This window comes from Cherax quadricarinatus, chromosome 97 (assembly GCF_038502225.1).
Source record: "Cherax quadricarinatus isolate ZL_2023a chromosome 97, ASM3850222v1, whole genome shotgun sequence".
In the NCBI taxonomy this organism is placed as follows: Eukaryota; Metazoa; Arthropoda; class Malacostraca; order Decapoda; family Parastacidae; genus Cherax; species Cherax quadricarinatus.
Genome location: NC_091388.1, coordinates 6,724,719 through 6,744,755, shown reverse-complemented (window position 1 = coordinate 6,744,755; position 20,037 = coordinate 6,724,719). Strand labels below are relative to the sequence as shown.

The window sequence follows — 20,037 nt, the reverse complement described above, 5'->3', positions numbered from 1 at the left end:
GAATTCCCAAGTATTAAGATCCCAAGAAGTTGCAGTGTCTGACAGGTTTGTAGATGAATGTATACATGTCGGTTCTCTGAACCATTCATCTACAAACAGTGTAAATTACCTAGGATAGTTAGGCAAAGTGACTTATTCCTTCTCCCCATTATAGGTTTATTTATTTATTTATTTAAAAATTTGAGCACACATACAGAGGTACAACAAATACAGGTAAGAGCAGTATGCCAAAGCCACTTATACTATGCATAGCATTACGGGCTGGCTTAAAATTAACTTAAGATTAACTAAGCAATGATGAAATCAGTGATAAAACATTAATGTAAACAGGTTACTATAAAGCACAAGTGAGTATTACAAAGACAGGTCATATGGTTGTATGCATTGTTGTACATTCAGTAGAATGGAGTATTCTGTTAGGTAGTGTATTTAAAAAATAATAAAGTTAGATTGGGTTTTAGGTTTAACATTTATGTGATATAATTGTGAGAAACATTTAAGATATACAATTTATAAGGTTCAGTTATTCAGTATTTATTTGGTTTTGGGTGAGTAAGTGATCTTTGAGAAGAGACTTGAATTTATAAACAGGTAGTGTTTCTTTTATATTTACAGGTAATGAATTCCAGATTTTAGGGCCTTTTATGTGCATTGAGTTTTTACATAGTGTGAGATGGACACGAGGAACATCAAAGAGTGATCTGTGCCTTGTGTTATGGTCATGTGTTCTGTTGAGGTTGGCAAGGAGATGTTTGAGGGGAGGGTTAATATCAGAGTTAAGTGTTCTATGTATGTAATAGGTGCAGTAGTAAGTATGGATGTTTTGTATGGTGAGGAGGTTTAGTGTATTGAATATTGGTGGAGTGTGCTGCCTGTAGTGAGAATTTGTTATCATTCTAACTGCAGCCTTTTGTTGGGTAATTAGTGGTCTGAGATGGTTACTTGTTGTTGAGCCCCATGCACAAATTCCATAGGTGAGATAGGGGTAAATAAGAGAGTGATATAGGGCCAGGAGGGCTGACTGTGGAGCATAGTACCGTATCTTCGATAGTATGCCTACAGTCTTGGAAATTTTCTTAGAAATTTGTTGTATATGTGTATGAAATTTGAGTCTATTATCAAGGTGGATTCCTAAGAATTTTCCCTCTGTTAGCTTTGTGATAGGTGATCCGTTTATCATTATGTTAAGAGGGACATCTGTAGCTCTGTTACCAAACTGAATGAAGTAGGTTTTGTCAATGTTTAGTGTAAGTTTGTTAGTTCTCATCCAGGTAGATATTTTCTGTAATTCGGTATTTACAGTATTGGCTAGCGTGACTGGGCTCGGGTGGGAGAAGACGTATGTAGTGTCATCTGCAAATAGTGTGGGTTTGAGTAATTGCGAAGCATTTGGTAGGTCATTTATGTATAGGAGAAAGAGAAGAGGGCCAAGGACACTTCCCTGTGGGACACCAACTGTAATTGGTTGTGCAGAGGAGTTTGCCCCATTTGCATACACATATTGGCTTCTGTTGCTGAGGTATGACTTGAGGTAGTTGAGGGAGTGCCCTCTTATACCATAGTGTGACAATTTTACGTGGAGCAAGTCATGGTCAACTGTATCAAAAGCTTTACGTAAGTCAATGAAGATCCCCAGTGGGACTTCTTTTTTCTCTATTGCAGTGTATATATGTTCTAGCATGTGTATAATAGCATCATTAGTATTTTTATTAGGCCTGAATCCAAATTGGCAGGGGTTGAGTATGTTTTGGGAGATAAGGTAGGAGTAGATTCGTTTATGAATTAATTTTTCGAAGATTTTTGAGAGAGGGTGTAAGTTGGATATTGGCCTATAGTTATTCAACTCTGTTTGGTCTCCTCCTTTGTGGATCGGGGTGACCCTTGCTATTTTGAGTACTGTAGGGAAGGTGGAGGATTCAATGGATTTGTTAAAGAGTGTTGCAATGATTGGTGATAGCACTTGTGACACTTTTTTGTATATAAAGGGTGGTAAGGTATTTAAATCTCCTGCCTTGTTTTTTAGTGTGTTGATAATAAGGGAGACTTCGTATGGGTTAGTCGGAGCTAGGAACAGTGTGTTCGGGTAGTTGCCGGTGAGGTAGTCATTTGGTGGGGTATCTGAGCTTGGGATTTTATTGGCAAGGTTTTTTCCTATAGTGGAGAAGAAATCATTGAGTCTGTTTGCTGTTTCTGTTGGTGGGAGTTGGGGTTCATCTGATTTTGCTAATTTTATTTCGCTATTTAGGTAAGGTTCGTCCGGAAACAGGACAAGTTAGGTAAGGTTCGTCCGGAAACAGGACAAGTGTTTCCAGACATGGGTCTTGGTCAGATGATGACCATTATAGAACATCTAGCACTGCCCTTGCTCCCTAGCCTCAAGTATGGATCTTTCTAGTACATTATTATAACAAAAATTTGTTGTCTGTCATTGGTGAATAAAAATTTTCCTGAAAATGCAAACTATTTAATAATTATCAATCACGGTTAATTGTTTCCACATTTAAGCAACAGAGTTTTGAAGGTGACTTCATGACTCACGAAATCATAATAACAATTTCAAACAAACCACGAAATGGGCCAGGATTGAACCCAAGGCAAGTGAGTGGTAAGACTCCAGGCTAATGTGTTAACCACTGGGCCGGCTGGCTACAAAAAGATTCATCCAACTAGGTATATTTCTATACATCATAGGGAAGTTAGCTAGCCCATTTGAGACTGACTTGATTTTGCACACTTCTCTCTGCTATCATCTCAGGGCTGTGGAGACGGAGTCAGAGTCGGAAGCAATTCTTGGGTTACTGGAGTCAGAGTTGGACTCGGTAAAATGTAATTAAATGAGTCGGAGTCAGAGGTGCCTTAAATAAAGGAGTTAGAGTTGAAGGTTTTATGTGGCGACTCCACAGCCTTACATCCACATTTCTAACATATTTTCCCAATGCCATATTACAGGGAAGGAATCCCCATAGTAAATATGCTCATGTAAACCAAGATTCTGGGCAATCTGGCACTAAAATGTTTCTTTGAGGGTTCATTGATATTAACTAGCCCCTTGCTCCTGGCATTTTAGTCGCTTCTTACAACACGCATAGCATATGGAGGAAGAATTCTGTTCCACTTCCCCATGGAGATAAGAGGAAATAAGCAAGAACAAGAACTAGTAAGAAAATAGAAGAAAACCCAGAGGGGGTGTGTATATATATGCTTGTACATGTATGTCTAGTGTGACCTAAGTGTAAGTAGAAGTAGCAAGACTTACCTGAAATCTTGCATGTTTGTGAGACAGAAAAATGGACACCACCAATCCTACCATCATCATTTTACACATGCATGCATGTATTTTCACAGTGCACACTCATGCATACACATACTTTGATACGTACATATGCAGACAGGTGTGTAATGTGACAAAATTTTTGTGGCAGAGGCTTCCCCAAGTTCCTGCCCCAGGCCCACAGAATGTTTGAGTGGTGATTGTCTCATCATTTACTAGACCTTTTAATTTTAGGGGAATCCTGGACATTCTAATTTTAGGGGAATCCTGGACCTTTTAATTTTAGGAGTATCCTGGACCTTTTAATTTTAGGTGTGTATCCTGAATCTTCTAATTTTAGGGTGCATCCTGGATCTTCTAATTTTAGGGGTGCATCCAGGACATCTTAATTTTTTGGCTTCATCCTGGATCTTTCACTTTATAGGTATTGAAAGGACCTCCTAATTTTAAGTATGTATGCCTTTAGAGCTCTAGGTAGTAGGTTGGTAGACAACAACCGCCCAGGGAGGTACTACCGTCCTGCCAAGTGAGTGTAAAACGAAAACCTGTAATTGTTTTACATGATGGTAGGATTGCTGGTGTCTTTTTTTCAGTCTCATAAACATGCAAGATTTCAGGTACGTCTTGCTACTTGTACTTACACTTAGGTCACACTACACATACATGTACAAACATATATATACACACCCCTCTGGGTTTTCTGCTATTTTCTTTCTAGTTCTTGTTCTTGTTTATTTCCCCTTATCTCCATGGGGAAGTGGAACAGAATTCTTCCTCCGTAAGCCATGTGTGTTGTAAGAGGTGACTAAAATGCCAGGAGCAAGGGGCTAGTAACCCCTTCTATATAAATTACTAAATTTGAAAAGAGAAACTTTTGTTTTTCTTTTTGGGTCACCCTGCCTCAGTGGGATACAGCTGGTGTGTTGAAAGAATGCTGTTAAGGCCTCTTAATTTTAGGGGTGCTGTCTTTATTTGCTCTCAGTTTTCCCTACACCAACATTTATTTAGGTCTCTCACATAGTGAATTCACTATAATGTAATCTATAATCATGTGTCTTGCAGTATCTCTCACTGCACGGTTTTCTTTTGCAAACTCGTAAAAAATCTGCTTGATGCATAGGTGTCATTTTTATTATCAACTGAGTTCAAACCTCTAGACTGATTTTTTTTTCTTCGAACATTACCAATTTCCAATTTTTCAATCAAAGATGAATTTTAAAAGGAATGCTAAATCTTTGCAGAGACGAGCATTGCGCCTTCAGCAACAGCAGCAACAGAAAGCCTTAAATCAGGAACAGCAACGAGCCCAATTGGCCGAACGTGAAAAACACCTAATAGCTCGTCCAGCCTGGGCACCACAGCAAGATGGCCAGTAGAGGAGACCAAAGAATGTAATAAAAACATAGAGAACTGTTTCTTAGATCTAAGTAAGTAGAAAAATTTATTAGTGTAAGGATAGGCAATCTGAAGGAGGGGTGTGGATATTGCAGGTAGATGACCATTTGAATTGTGATGTCAGCACACCTCTACCCACCTAATTGTGGTTGCAGGGGTCAAGTCATAGCTCCTGGCCCTGCCTCTTCACTGTTTGCTACTAGGTAAACTCTCTCCCTGCTCCATGAGCTTTATTATACCTCTGGAAAGCTACAGGTACTCCTTGACTTACTATGGGGTTACATTCCAACGAATCCATCACGTCAAAAAACTCGTGTTGAATGTGAATATGATATGCTAAATAAATAAGTAAATAAATAACTACTGTCACTGTAAATAAATAAATAAATAATTACTGTAACAGTTTGGAGGGATATGTTGTGTATCTTTATATGTATATGCTTCTAAACTGTTGTATTCTGAGCACCTTTGCAAAAACAGTGATAATGTGTGAGTGTGGTGAAAGTGTTGAATGATGATGAAAGTATTTTCTTTTTGGGGATTTTCTTTCTTTTTTTGGGTCACCCTGCCTCGGTGGGAGACGGCCGACTTGTTGAAAAAAAAAAAAAAAAAAACTAAATACCAGCATTGAAAAGTAAGTAAATGGATGAATGATGGTTAATGTACTTTCTTTTTTGAGGTTCACCATACCTTGGTGAGAGATGGCAGGAATGTACTAAAATAAAATAAGCAAATTAATCAATTTATTTGAATACATTTGATCTCCCCCCACTTATGAGATTAATATTTTCCTGAAAATTATTTGTAATGTTTGGAATCTGGAACCTATTTTCATGTAGACGTCCATATTGTAAATGAAGTTGTGTTCCGGAGTCATAATATTCTGTATCAATTGTATTTTAATCCTCTGTCTGTGAGTTATGTGTCAAAAGGCGACGAAAATGCCAAGAGTAAGGGATTAGTACCCCTTTCACTTCTATAAATAACTTAATGTAAAAAGAAGAAAAACATTGATTTCTTCTTTTTCGGGTAAACCTGCCTCAGTGGGAGATGGCCAGTGTGCTAAAAAATGTATTCAACCAAGGATATTTACCCAGTATTTTTCATTCAGTACTGTACCTTTTTAATGGCAAATACTGCATTATGAAGCTGTTTATCTAGTGTAATTTGTGTGAATGCTTATTAAACCTAATAGTGGCACAATACAGTATACAGTACAGTATTTACATAGATTGTTAATGTTGTCCTGCTCACTGTAGGTGACACTTCCACAGTTGTTCGTAGTCTTGCTGTTTGAATGAGTGAATCAATATTCTTTTTTTTTTTTTCAACAAGTCGGCCGTCTCCCACCGAGGCAGGGTGACCCAAAAAGAAAGAAAATCCCCAAAAAGAAAATACTTCCATCATCATTCAACACTTTCACCACACTCACACATAATCACTGTTTTTGCAGAGGTGCTCAGAACACAACAGCTTAGAAGCATATACGTATAAAGATACACAACATATCCCTCCAAACTGCCTATATCCCGAAACCCTTCCTTTAGAGTGCAGGCATTGTACTTCCCATTTCCAAGACTCAATATTCGTAATTTATTAATTGGTTTAGAAGTGCCTTGATCATATGCCCATGGCTGGGCTCTGAGAGTAGTGAAACTCTCTAAACTCTTCAAAGGAATATATGTGCAGATGAATGTATATTTTTATAATTCTTGTTGGGATAAATTTTTTACTCTACCATTTCATATAAAATACTGTATTGTCAGTGTGTGTATACAGAGCATAGTTCTCCAGATGCCAGACTAATTTGATACATAATAATTGATAATTTTTTGTGATTTTCAGAAGTATGCTAAACACGAATTGCAGTAAAGCAGAGGATTTGGCTAATTTTTATTTTTTATTGGCCATTTGGCTGTTCCCCACCGAGGGAGGGTGACCCGAAAAAAGAAGAAACACTTTCATCATCACTCACTCCATCACTCTCATGCCAGAGGCATGTCGATACTACAGTTCAAAAACTGCAACATTTCTCCACCCCTCCTTCAGAGTGCAGGCACTGTATTTCCCACCTCCAGGATTCAAGTCCGGCTAACCAGTTTCCCTAATTTTGTGGTACGTAAAAAACGCAAGTGACCAGCCAATTTGGGCCTCTAGGCAGAAATTGCTGGTAAAGATTAAGATATATTTATAAACCAGCCACTGAAAGTATAGAGGTGTGAATTACTGTGCTGTTAAAAAATGTGTGATGTATTAAAGTACAGAAATGAGCATCCCATTATAATAAGCAGGAAAATAAAGTCAGTGGATCTAACTTCATGTGCAGTGTAATCAGCTCTCTAAATTCATATCATTGACTTATGCCTATTATAAATTTAAAAAGAATCGAAATTCATGCGAATCATTCAAAGTATGATATATAAATGTATAAATGAGACTTGAGCAACATATGGGTACTTTTATTCTTGTGCAACATTTGGGTACCTTTATTATCATTTATGCATTTGCTGTTTTTTTTAGCCATTTATTCACAAGGTATAAATGGCTTAGAAAACTAACAAGTTGAAAAATGAGACACGTGCAACATTTGGGAATCTTTATTGTGGAAATGTTTCACCAGCCAGTGGCTTCTTCAGTCCAGTACAGAGAAGAACGGGTAAGATGAAGAGTTTGAGGTAATCAGTCAACTCCAGGTTGAGGGGACTGATTACCCTATACTACTCCTCATCTTCCACTATTTCCAGCAGCGCTGTATAGCCCTTATGGTTTAGCACTTCTTTTTTATTATAATAATAATTCCACCATTTCCTTTTCATTGAACTTAAGAAGTCACTGGCTGGCAAAATGTTTCCACAATGAAAATTCCCAAATATTGCATAAGTGTCTCATTTATCAAACCATACCACGGGCGGGATTGAACCCACGGTCAGAGAGTCTCAAAACTCCAGACCGTCGTGTTAGCCACTGGACCAGCTAGCCACAATAAGATTCGTCCAACTAGGTATATTTCTACACCATAGAAAGGTTAGCATAGGCCACCACTGTGACCACAAATGCAAGTTTTTACAGATGAATCTCCAGCTAGCGTGGCCGTGACGAACTCTAGCTCAAGTCCCCTCAATGCCGTCAATATGACTCACGAAATTGTAATGACAATCGTGTCATTACGATTTTGTGAGTCATGTCTCATTTATCATTCAGTGTGTAGCAATGGAGACTTGATTCTCTGGCCACTTAGAAAGAGGTAGGTTCACTTACTTGGGTTTAACACTTGTTCTTGAATACAAGTGCTTCTCGACTTACAATGGGATTGCAGTCTGATGAATCCATTATAAGTTGATTATGAATATGATGTGCTAAAAATACACAAATAACCCTCAAGTAGGAGAGAGGAGCTTACGACGACGTTTCGGTCTGACTTGGACCATTTACAAAGTCCAAGTCGGACCAAAACGTCACGTTGTTCCAGCCACGTTATTGTCCTTTTTTGTTATTCATGATGTGCTAAATAAATAAGTAAAAGACTCCTGCCACTGAATAAGTAAATAAACAAATAATTACTGTAACTAACTAAATACCAATACTGGAAAGTAAATAAATAAAATACAAGTTACAGACTTTCTGTGTTCATGCTGGGTTATTATATCATGTGGGGTTCGAACACGTGGATAGGGTAAAGTAATACTCACGTAGGCTGGAAGTACGTATAATTACGGATAATGTGGGGAGCGCCCAAACAGCCTGCCTGCCTCCTTGCTCACTCTTGTATAACTGACTAGCCGCCCACAGTACCCATATGTGAGGGGGTCTTTGAATACTGCTGTGGTCAGCACAATGTGAATACAGACAGTGACTCAGGCAGAGACGGTTGGTAGTGAGTCATCTACTGGTACACTGGTTACTGGTAACTGGTTACTACTACTGAGATCATCTACTGGTACACTGGTTACTGGTAACTGGTTACTACTACTGAGAATTATCTTAAAAGTCATCTCCAAAGTAATTGCTTTTGCACCATCGTAAAGTCGAAATATTGTAAGTCGAACCATGACAAGTTGAGGAGTGCCTGTATAATAATGATAATATACATACTGGCAGTTAAGTACAGCTTGTTTTTATCTGTTTCTTGCATACTCGGTTTCCAGGTTTTGTATAACCCATATAGGTTTAGTGCTTCCCAAAAATAATATTTTTTTGATGCAGTAGCTGTCTCCCAGGTAGGCAGGGTAACCCAAAAAAAGAAGAAGCAAGGCTTTTTACATTTAGTAATTTATACAGGAGACAGGGTTACTAGCCCCCTTGCTCACAGCATTTTAGTTGCCTCTTACGCATCGCTTACGGAGGAAGGATTCTTCTCCACTTCCACATGGAGATATGAAAGTGAATAATAATAATAATATATTATTTATATATTTATAGATGGGGTTGTAAAGGAAGTAAATGCTAGGGTGTTTGGGAGAGGGGTGGGATTAAATTATGGGGAATCAAATTCAAAATGGGAATTGACACAGTTACTTTTTGCTGATGATACTGTGCTTATGGGAGATTCTAAAGAAAAATTGCAAAGGTTAGTGGATGAGTTTGGGAATGTGTGTAAAGGTAGAAAGTTGAAAGTGAACATAGAAAAGAGTAAGGTGATGAGGGTGTCAAATGATTTAGATAAAGAAAAATTGGATATCAAATTGGGGAGGAGGAGTATGGAAGAAGTGAATGTTTTCAGATACTTGGGAGTTGACGTGTCGGCGGATGGATTTATGAAGGATGAGGTTAATCATAGAATTGATGAGGGAAAAAAGGTGAGTGGTGCGTTGAGGTATATGTGGAGTCAAAAAACGTTATCTATGGAGGCAAAGAAGGGAATGTATGAAAGTATAGTAGTACCAACACTCTTATATGGGTGTGAAGCTTGGGTGGTAAATGCAGCAGCAAGGAGACGGTTGGAGGCAGCGGAGATGTCCTGTCTAAGGGCAATGTGTGGTGTAAATATTATGCAAAAAATTCGGAGTGTGGAAATTAGGAGAAGGTGTGGAGTTAATAAAAGTATTAGTCAGAGGGCAGAAGAGGGGTTGTTGAGGTGGTTTGGTCATTTAGAGAGAATGGATCACAGTAGAATGACATGGAAAGCATATAAATCTATAGGGGAAGGAAGGCGGGGTAGGGGTCGTCCTCGAAAGGGTTGGAGAGAGGGGGTAAAGGAGGTTTTGTGGGTAAGGGGCTTGGATTTCCAGCAAGCGTGCGTGAGCGTGTTAGATAGGAGTGAATGGAGACGAATGGTACTTGGGACCTGACGATCTGTTGGAGTGTGAGCAGGGTAATATTTAGTGAAGGGATTCAGGGAAACCGGTTATTTTCATATAGTCGGACTTGAGTCCTGGAAATGGGAAGTACAATGCCTGCACTTTAAAGGAGGGGTTTGGGATATTGGCAGTTTGGAGGGATATGTTGTGTATCTTTATATGTGTATGCTTCTAGACTGTTGTATTCTGAGCACCTCTGCAAAAACAGTGATAATGTGCGAGTGTGGTGAAAGTGTTGAATGATGATGAAAGTATTTTCTTTTTGGGGATTTTCTTTCTTTTTTGGGTCACCCTGCCTCGGTGGGAGACGGCCGACTTGTTGAAAAAAAAAAAAAAAAAAAAAAAAAAAATAATAATAATAATAATAATAACAACCCAAATTTATGAGGGGGTTTGGTTTGTAGAGGTCTCAGCAATTCCAGAAACAACAAATACCATACACATATAACCTGCAAATAAGAGAAAGAAACTTATGATGACGTTTCAGTCCAGGTTGGACCATTAACTAGTCACACACTAACACACGAAGGTAAGGGAGCCAGTATATATGCGAGGAGGACAGGGATGGGACAAAGAAAGGAAGAAGAAAGAAAGAGGTGGAGATAGTAGTGGTGGAGGTAATGCTGGTAGTGGATTTGGGCTTAATTTGGGTTTGCTAAGTCATATCTCTTGAATTATTGATATAACCTCATTAAAACTGACATAAAGACTATCTGGATAGGTAGCATATTTGTGTAGGGTCCATTGAGGAATATTTTCATTGGCATCGTATGGTTGTGTTTCAGTTTACTGGTTGCATGCTAAACCAACTCATAACGGGCACTGCTAAAACATCACAGATGTTGTAAATTATATGTTGAAGGTCCTACATTAAAATGATGAATAATGAAAATCTTCAAACTTCAGAGTACATTACAGTGAATTTCCAGGAAAATTTTCAAACTTAAGAGTACATTTGCAGCAAATTTGGAGTGCTGAGTGTACTCTAATGTAGATTATTCAAGACACTTAGAAGTGCTGTGTGCCTCTACTGTGTAGAGGAACTTTATTGTTTTAGTTAATTATATTTGTTGAATACTCTGTGTATGTGTTTGTATTACCTCAGTAATAACATTGTCTGTAGTTTCTTAGTTTAATGATGATTAAGACACAAGTGCAACAGTCGGGTATCTTTACTGTTGAAACATTTCATCTACTCAGTAGACTTCTTCAGTCAGATACAGAGGCACCATCTTTACTTCAGTACTGCACCTGCTGTCTCTGTCTACATCAGCTGGTGGTACAAACCCTCAGACACGCCTGTAAACCAAGCTGGGCAGTAGTGACATCCAAGAGTCTGCAGATTTTTTTTATAGGGTAAAATGTTATGGTTGCATAAAAATACATTATATAGATTTAACCAGGGTTTACTTTATAACATCTAGTTACTAGATTGGTAGACAGCAGCCGCCCAGGGAGGTGCTACTGTCCTGCCAAGTGAATGTAAAATGAAAGCCTGTAATTGTTTTACATGATGGTAGGATTGCTGGTGCGTTTTTTCTGTCTCATAAACATGCAAGATTTCAGGTACGTCTTGCTACTTCTACTTACACTTAGGTCACACTACACATACATGTACAAGCATGTATACATATACACACCCCTCTGGGTTTTCTTCTATTTTCTTACTAGTTCTTGTTCTTGTTTAATTCTTCTTATCTCCATGGGGAAATGGAACAGAATTCTTCCTCCATAAGCCATGCATGTCGTAAGAGGCGACTGAAATGCCGGGAGCAAGGGGCTAGTAACCCCTTCTCCTGTATACATTACTAAAGTCTGCTTTAGTGGGATATGGCCAGTTTGTTGAAAGAACCTTATAACATTAAAGAGTGTGACTTGTTTTCATGTAAGTCTACTGTGTAGGTGAAATATTTCAACAGTGAAGATACCCAACTGTTATACTTTCTTTCTTTCTTTCAACACACCGGCCGTATCCCACCGAGGCGGGGTGGCCCAAAAGAAAAAACCAAAGTTTCTCCTTTCAAATTTAGTAATATATACAGGAGAAGGGGTTACTAGCCCCTTGCTCCCGGCATTTTAGTCGCCTCTTACAACACGCATGGCTTACGGAGGAAGAATTCTGTTCCACTTCCCCATGGAGATAAGAGGAAATAAACAAGAACAAGAACTAGAAAGAAAATCGAAGAAAACCCAGAGGGGTATGTATATATATGCTTGTACATGTATGTGTAGTGTGACCTAAGTGTAAGTAGAAGTAGCAAGACGTACCTGAAATTTTGCATGTTCATGAGACAGAAAAAAGGACACCAGCAATCCTACCATCATGTAAAACAATTACAGGCTTTCGTGTTACACTCACTTGGCAGGACGGTAGTACCTCCCTGGGCGGTTGTTGTCTACCAACCTACTACCTAGGAACTGTTATACATCTGTCTTAATTATCAACTTGTTGGTACTTTATACCATTTTCAAGATCTTAGTGTAATTTATTTTAGTTGTTGACAGCACTAAAGTGTGACTCTCCTAGTATGCTTAGAGTGAATAGTGAGGCCATCCCAGTGGTGTCATTCTCCTGACACCACTACTAGAAGTTGGGCATTTTATGACCTCTGTGGGTTTAGTGTTCCTAGTGAATGCAGTAATAAATGTTAAGTATAATAAGTAATAATTATTGTATACTAACATGGTGGTAATTATAATACAGTGTGACTTCACTTCGATATTAACTGATTCTTGCCTTTTTAAGGGGGTTGCCCTGATGTTGGTAAAGGATCTTGATCTAGTGAATTGGAGCTCAAACCTGATAACCTCTAGCTGCTGTATGACCCCTATGGGTTTAGCAATTCCCCTTCAATATAATAATGGAAAATGAGAAAAAAAAATAATTTTTTTTTTACAAACAAGTTGTGCAACTATAGCCAGCCTTAAAAAATTAATTATAATTTTTTTTATTGAATTACTAAATACCTCTATTATACATTTTTTAATTAACACACTAGCTGTCTCTCGAAAATGAAGAAACACTCACCATTGTTCACTCCATCACTGTATATATAGGTAATTATTTAAGTAATTGCCTCTATATAATTGCAAACAAATAACAACGCAACAGTGAAAATCAGAGGGAGGAGAATAATCACTTTATTTTATTTCTCTCTCTCTCTTCTTGTTTTTTAGGTAGGGTTGTGTAGAGTCAAGTCTTGAGTGGTTTCCATGCTAGTTGATCACAGGAGAGAACTCCGTGACAGCTGCCTTCAGGTGAACACCTCATGTCAGTTGAACATAAGAGAACCCCTTCGTGACAGCTGCCTTCAGGTGAACACCTCATCTCAGTTGAACACAACAGAACCCCTTCATGACAGCTGCCTTCAGGTGAACACCTCATCTCAGTTGAACACAGGAGAGATTGCCTTCAGGTGAACACCTCATGTCAGTTGAACATAAGAGAACCCCTTCATGACAGCTGCCTTCAGGTGAACACCTCATCTCAGTTGAACACAGGAGAGATTGCCTTCATGGCAGCTGCCTTCAGGCGAACACCTCATCTCAGTTGAACACAGGAGAGATTGCCTTCATGGCAGCTGCCTTCAGGTGAACACCTCATCTCAGTTGAACACAGGAGAGAATGCCTTCATGGCAGCTGCCTTCAGGTGAACACCTCATCTCAGTTGAACACAGGAGAGATTGCCTTCATGACAGCTGCCTTCAGGTGAACACCTCATGTCAGTTGAACATAAGAGAACCCCTTCATGACAGCTGCCTTCAGGTGAACACCTCATCTCAGTTGAACACAGGAGAGATTGCCTTCATGACAGCTGCCTTCAGGTGAACACCTCATCTCAGTTGAACACAGGAGAGAACCCCTTCGTGACAGTTCCCATCTTCAGGTGAACACCTCATCTCAGTTGAACACAGGAGAGAACCCCTTCATGACAGTTCCTGTCTTCAGGTGAATGCCTCATCTCAGTTGAACACAGGAGAGAACACCATGACAGTTCCTGCCTTCCAGTGAACACCTCATCTGCCTTCTCTGTGTCATGGCAAATGCAGGTAAGTAAATTTATAGTCTAAATTGATATAATTTTTGTTTTATTTTTGTCGCAGTGGACACTAAAAATACAATACACAATCCTGTATTCTAACATAATACACAGCATCAGAATGTACAAACTGTATGACTCTTGTTAATAATAATAATCAACATGTACAAAGGTTAGATACAATGACAGGTCTCTGTTTTGGGATATACACAGTCATCATGGGATGTGTGTATTCACTGAGTGGTCCAATTCTTGGTTTATGTGTACTGAGGTGTATATTTGGTGTATATTTTTCTTCCTCCGTAAGCCATGCGTGTTGTAAGAGGCGACTAAAATGCCGGGAGCAAGGGGCTAGTAACCTCTTCTCCTGTATATGTTGCTAAATGTAAAAGGAGAAACTTTCGTTTTTCCTTTTGGGCCACCCCGCCTCGGTGGGATACGGCCGGTGTGTTAAAAGAAAGAAAGATATACACACAGGTGTATTTCTCAATGTATGAATGCCAAGAGTTTATTTTAATCCCAATTTTATGTATTAAAGCATTCTTAATGCAGCCTTAATGACTCTGGTGTAGTAGATAGGCTTGGAACCAAACAGTGGGACCCATACTAACCTCCCTATGGTGTATAGAATCATTCCAAATTGGATGAATCTTATTGTAGCCAGCTGACCCAGTGGCTTATGTACAGGCCTGGAGTTTCATGACTCACTTGCCATGGCTTCAAACCCCTCCTGTTCCCTGGTTTGTTTGCAAATACGGTGCTCATTGTCCTTCCCCAAGCTTCATAGCTTTGCACTTGGTGGATTTTAACTCCAGGAGTTGTTTGTTTGACCAGGCTTGCAGCCTGGTCAAACAAATGGTGGATGAGGATCAGGTAGGCCTTGTAGGCCTACCTGATCCTCATCCACCTGTATTCTCCTCATTAGTTTCGCATCGTATGTAAACAGGGGCACCTCTGATTCTATCCCCTTTGTCACGTGTGTGTGTATTCCAGAATTGAAGCCAAGTTGTTTTTGGAGGAGTAGCAACTCAGCTCCTGGCCCCACCTCCTATACTACTCAAACCACTCCGTCTGGCACTAACAATCATTCCACGGCCAAAGTCACCTACTGAACATTTCTTCCCCATTCTGATGTTCAGTCTGAACAACAGCTGAACATCTTGACCATGTATATATTCTTTTAGGCATTGAGGTGCTGCTATGTGATTGGCTGATTAGATATTTACATTAACGAGCAAGTGTACCTAATAAAGTATCCACTGAGTATGTATGTGTGTGTGTATGTGTGTGTGTGTGTGTGTAAATATATATATATGTATATATACATATATATATATTTTACAGTGAAACATATAAGTGAACAGTATTTAGATAAGGCTAAAGAGGTCTTTGTGGCATTTATGGATTTGGAAAAGGCGTATGACAGGGTGGATAGGGGGGCAATGTGGCAGATGTTGCAAGTGTATGGTGTAGGAGGTAGGTTACTGAAAGCAGTGAAGAGTTTTTACGAGGATAGTGAGGCTCAAGTTAGAGTATGTAGGAAAGAGGGAAATTATTTCCCAGTAAAAGTAGGCCTTAGACAAGGATGTGTGATGTCACCGTGGTTGTTTAATATATTTATAGATGGGGTTGTAAGAGAAGTAAATGCGAGGGTCTTGGCAAGAGGCGTGGAGTTAAAAGATAAAGAATCACACACAAAGTGGGAGTTGTCACAGCTGCTCTTTGCTGATGACACTGTGCTCTTGGGAGATTCTGAAGAGAAGTTGCAGAGATTGGTGGATGAATTTGGTAGGGTGTGCAAAAGAAGAAAATTAAAGGTGAATACAGGAAAGAGTAAGGTTATGAGGATAACAAAAAGATTAGGTGATGAAAGATTGAATATCAGATTGGAGGGAGAGAGTATGGAGGAGGTGAACGTATTCAGATATTTGGGAGTGGACGTGTCAGCGGATGGGTCTATGAAAGATGAGGTGAATCATAGAATTGATGAGGGAAAAAGAGTGAGTGGTGCACTTAGGAGTCTGTGGAGACAAAGAACTTTGTCCTTGGAGGCAAAGAGGGGAATGTATGAGAGTATAGTTTTACCAACGCTCTTATATGGGTGTGAAGCGTGGGTGATGAATGTTGCAGCGAGGAGAAGGCTGGAGGCAGTGGAGATGTCATGTCTGAGGGCAATGTGTGGTGTGAATATAATGCAGAGAATTCGTAGTTTGGAAGTTAGGAGGAGGTGCGGGATTACCAAAACTGTTGTCCAGAGGGCTGAGGAAGGGTTGTTGAGGTGGTTCGGACATGTAGAGAGAATGGAGCGAAACAGAATGACTTCAAGAGTGTATCAGTCTGTAGTGGAAGGAAGGCGGGGTAGGGGTCTGCCTAGGAAGGGTTGGAGGGAGGGGGTAAAGGAGGTTTTGTGTGCGAGGGGCTTGGACTTCCAGCAGGCATGCGTGAGCGTGTTTGATAGGAGTGAATGGAGACAAATGGTTTTTAATACTTGACGTGCTGTTGGAGTGTGAGCAAAGTAACATTTATGAAGGGATTCAGGGAAACCGGCAGGCCGGACTTGAGTCCTGGAGATGGGAAGTACAGTGCCTGCACTCTGAAGGAGGGGTGTTAATGTTGCAGTTTAAAAACTGTAGTGTAAAGCACCCTTCTGGCAAGACAGTGATGGAGTGAATGATGGTGAAAGTTTTTCTTTTTCGGGCCACCCTGCCTTGGTGGGAATCGGCCGGTGTGATAATAAAAATAATAATAATAAAATATACATATATATATTAGGATGATATAGAGCAAGTATATAACCAGTATGTATATAAAATAAGTTTATTTGGTTTAAAACAAGAAATGTTTTGTGTTTTGTGTACTGGTAGGTAATAAATCCTCTTAAGAGTGACTTAGCCCCACACAGCACGGAGACGCCTCGCTGACTTAACCACGCACATACTTCTACAATTTTTACTTGAGTCCTCCTTTATTGTTGCTTTATCCTGTGATTTCTTAAGTGAGACTTGCTGTTTGTTTCATATGGTGTTAGTCTTTGTTTTTTAATTATAGTAGATTTAGATGTCACCAGGCTATTGCACCAGTTTTGGATTCACTTCTACCAGCATACAGAGCTGTGTGTTTGTGTGTGTGTACTTACTTATTTGTGGTTGCAGGGGTCGATTCAGAGCTCCTGGCCTTGCCTCTTCACTGGTTGCTACTAGGTCCACTCTCTCCTTGTTTCATGAGATTTATCGTACCTCTCCTTAAAGCTATGTATGGATCTTGCCTCCATTACATCACTCTCCAGATTATTCCACTTTCTGACAACTCCGTGGCTGAAGAAATACTTCCTAACATCCCTATGAGTCATTTGAATTTTCAACTTCCAGTTGTGACCCCTTATTGCTGTGTCACATCTCTGAAACATCTGCCTCTATCCACCTTGTCAATTCCTCTCAGTATTATATATGTCATTATCATGTCTCCCCTGTCCCTCCTGTCCTCCAGTGTCGTAAGGTCAAGTTCTCTTAACCTCTCCTCTTAGGACATGCTCCTTAGCTCCAGGACTAGTTGTGTGTGTGTGTATTTACATGTGTACTCACCTATGTATGTATGTACTCACCTATATATGTGACTGTGACTGCAGGGGTTGATTCACAGCTCCAGGCCCTGCCTCTTCACTGGTTGCTAGTAGATCCACTCTCTCCCTGCTCCATGAGCTTTATCGTACGTGCATGCGTGCGTGTGGGAGTGACCCATTCGTGTTTATGGCATTCCTTTGACAACAACATCATGCAATTTTCAAATCATCGAAAGAAATATTGTCCATTGGTGGTTTACGAGCTGGCAGTCAGGTGAGGCACCACCCACACCTCACCTACACTCACCTAGCTAACAGGTAACCTACTTTCTCTTCTTGAAAGTGACCTCATGCTGCTGGAGGGCTCTTAATCCAAGGAACTGGAGCTGCTTCTATGGGTTTACCACTTCCACTGTTAGGTTGTGATGGCAATGCCAGTTGACCGTCATTAGGTATCCCAGGAAGGGATTAGGTATGACAGGAAGGGATTAGGTACCCCAGGAAGGGATTAGGTATACCAAGAAGGGATTAGGTTCCCTGGAATGGATTAGGTACCCAGGAAGAGATTAGGTGTCCTAGGAAGGGATTAGGTATCCCTGGAAGGGATTAGGTATCACGAAGAGATTAGGTACTCCAAGAAAGGATTAGGTATCCTTGGAATGGATTAGATACCCCAGGAAGGGATTAGGTACCCAGGAAGAGATTAGGTGTCCTAGGAAAGGATTAGGTGTCCCAGGAAGGGATTAGGTATCCCAGGAAGAGATTAGGTGTCATATGAAGGGATTAGGTGTCCCAGGAAGGGATTAGGTATCCCAGGGATGGATTAGGTACCCTAGGAAGGGATTAGGCACCCCAAGAAGAAATTAAGTACCACAAGAAGGGATTAAGTATCCCAGAAAGGGATTAGGAATCCCAGGAAGCTATTAGGTATCCCATGAAGGGATTAGGTACTCCAGAAAGGGATTAGGTATCCAAAGAAGGGATTAAATATCCCTGGAAGGGATTAGGTATCCCTTCCAGGTTTATCTTCTCATTCTTTCACTTAGTTTTTTTTTTATAGTTTATTACGGTCCAGTGATTCTAAGTTTAACATGTTTCAGACATGTTGGGTTGAAGTACAATGCTGGGGCCATGAAATAAGGGGGATACCTCTGGTCTGGGTTGAGGTACAATGCTGGGGTCATGAAATAAGGGGGATACCTCTGGTCTGGGTTGAGGTACAATGCTGGGGTCATGAAATAAGGGGGATACCTCTGGTCTGGGTTGAGGTACAATGCTGGGGTCATGAAATAAGGGGGATACCTCTGGTCTGGGTTGAGGTACAATGCTGGGGTCATGAAATAAGGGGGATACCTCTGGTCTGGGTTGAGGTACAATGCTGGGGTCATGAAATAAGGGGGATACCTCTGGTCTGGGTTGAGGTACAATGCTGGGGTCATGAAATAAGGGGGATACCTCTGGTCTGGGTTGAGGTACAATGCTGGGGTCATGAAATAAGGGGGATACCTCTGGTCTGGGTTGAGGTACAATGCTGGGGTCATGAAATAAGGGGAATACCTCTGGTCTGGGTTGAGGTACAATGCTTGGGTCATTAAATAAGGGGGATACCTCTGGTCTGGGTTGAGGTACAATGCTGGGGTCATGAAATAAGGGGGATACCTCTGGTCTGGGTTGAGGTACAGTGCTGAGGTCATTAAATAAGGGGGCTACCTCTGGTCTTGGTTGAGGTACAGTGCTGAGGTCATTAAATAAGGGGATACCTCTGGTCTGGGTTGAGGTACAATGCTGAGGTCATTAAATAAGGGGGCTACCTCTGGTCTTGGTTGAGGTACAGTGCTGAGGTCATTAAATAAGGGGATACCTCTGGTCTGGGTTGAGGTACAGTGATGGGGCCATGAAATAAGGGGATACCTCTGGCTAGTTGGTTAATGGGGTTTAAAGCCTGTCGAGTACACGATGATCATGAAGGCTGAATGTCATCTGTTTACTACCAGTCAACAATATATTAATGCGTACCATTAACAGGGATTACAGTGTATTCTCACTGTATACTTTGAGTTACACACCTCACGATGTACATACACTGTGATATACAACTCTCGGCAGTATTAGACCTACATTTTTTGGGGCCCTCACGTTTGAACTGTTATGGGGACCCTGAAGCACTGAACTGTTATGGGGGCCCTGAAGCTTGAACTGTTATGGGGGCCCTGAAGCTTGAACTGTTATGGGGGCACCTGAAGCTTGAACTGTTATGGGGGCACCTGAAGCTTGAACTGTTATGGGGGCACCTGAAGCTTGAACTGTTATGGGGGCCCTGAAGCTTGAACTGTTATGGGGGCACCTGAAGCTTGAACTGTTATGGGGGCCCTGAAGCTTGAACTGTTATGGGGCACCTGAAGCTTGAACTGTTATGGGGGCCCTGAAGCTTGAGCTGTTATGAGGGCCCTGAAGCTTGAACTGTTATGGGGGACC

The 20,037-nt window shown here is 40.5% G+C and overlaps 1 protein-coding gene across 2 annotated transcripts in view; it reads left to right on the top strand.

Moving 5' to 3' along the window:
* Positions 1-9,047, top strand: part of LOC128705002 (biogenesis of lysosome-related organelles complex 1 subunit 6) — a 31,056-nt gene extending 22,009 nt beyond the window's left edge. Inside the window, exons 5-6 of one of the 2 annotated variants that reach the window (XR_011394754.1) lie at positions 4,513-4,698; positions 6,512-9,047. Coding sequence is in view for 1 of the 2 variants with exons in the window: in XM_070105213.1 (XP_069961314.1) it covers positions 4,513-4,647 (135 nt within the window). In the remaining variant the exon portion in view is untranslated. The remainder of the gene's footprint in view (positions 1-4,512; positions 4,699-6,511) is intronic. The other variant, XM_070105213.1, reaches the window with a different exon arrangement.
* The last annotated feature ends 10,990 nt before the right edge of the window (positions 9,048-20,037 follow it).